Consider the following 1,088-nt stretch of genomic DNA (forward strand, 5'->3'; position numbering starts at 1 on the left):
CCATGGGGCACAGCCCCGTGCATCACCCCATGCTATGGGGCACAGCCCCATGCATCGCCCTGTGCCGTGGGTCAGCGGCAGCGCGCTGGAGCCCGCAGGGGAACGGCCCCCGGGCCTCCTCTCCCGGCTGCTCGCGGCGCCCAGCTGCGCGGGGCCCAGCACGGCTCGGCCACGGAGCTGCCACCACCTCGGCGCCCCCCAGCTCCGGCCGCACGACCCCCGGCGAAGGGGACCCAGCCCCACGGGGCCCCCCAGGGCGCACCCACAGCCAGGCTGGGCGATGCCCACGGCCCCAGCGCAGCCTCCGCCCGGGCGCCGGCTGCTCCCTCCTTGCCTGTTCCCTCCTCCCCAAATCCACCTTTTTACCAGATTAGGGGGGAAAGTTGAGGTTAGGAAAAAAAACTGATTAACCGGCTTTGCTGCAGTCGTTGCAAATAAACGGGGCCGGGCGGCCAGCACCGCTCCGGCGGGGGCTCGTGAATCATCACCCCGAGCCGCGGGCGCAGGGCAGGGAGGGAGGCGCCGCCAGCGCTCCTGGAGTTTGGTYGCTGTCCCCGTGCCCGTGCCTGTCCCCGTGCCCGTGCCAGCCCATCCCGGGCTGCTCCTGCTCCTGCGCCGCCCCAGCTCCGCACGGTGCTGCCGGGTTCTGGATTCCTCCCTCTCTGCAGCGGTTTACGCTCAAATTCCTGCTTTGGATTTCTCGCTTTGCCGTGTGCTGAAGGCAGCTGAAGGCTGGGCTGCGGATGAGAGATGGTCCCGACCATCCGCAGGGTCCGGCCCCGCTGATCCTGCCTTGCCCTTCTCGCCCCAGGAAGGCGACCCCTCCGGGGAGCAGCGGCCGGAGTCGGAGGCCGTGTCCGGCAAGGCCAAGTCCGAGTACCGGAACTACACGGTGAGCCCTCGCCGCCGCCACCATCGGAGCCCTTGCAAGCCACCACCACCACCGGGTGCCGGCGGGCATCGCTGCTCCGACGGACACGGCGGCGGTCCCCAGGCTGCATGGAGCCGGGTGTGCTCAGGGGTCCAGCTGCACAGGGCTGGGTGTGCTTGGGGGTCCGGCTGCACGGGGCCGGATGTGCTTGGGGGTC

At 70.7% G+C, this 1,088-nt stretch overlaps 1 protein-coding gene across 1 annotated transcript in view; it reads left to right on the forward strand.

The window, feature by feature from the left end:
* Positions 1 to 1,088, forward strand: part of MIOX (myo-inositol oxygenase) — a 6,773-nt gene that overhangs the window by 2,963 nt on the left and 2,722 nt on the right. The window contains exon 2 of the mRNA XM_026071161.1: positions 812 to 892. Within this exon, the coding sequence (XP_025926946.1) occupies positions 812 to 892 (81 nt within the window). The remainder of the gene's footprint in view (positions 1 to 811; positions 893 to 1,088) is intronic.

The sequence above is a fragment of the Apteryx rowi genome, unplaced genomic scaffold, assembly GCF_003343035.1.
Source record: "Apteryx rowi isolate R43461 unplaced genomic scaffold, aptRow1 scaffold_322, whole genome shotgun sequence".
Lineage (NCBI taxonomy): Eukaryota > Metazoa > Chordata > Aves > Apterygiformes > Apterygidae > Apteryx > Apteryx rowi.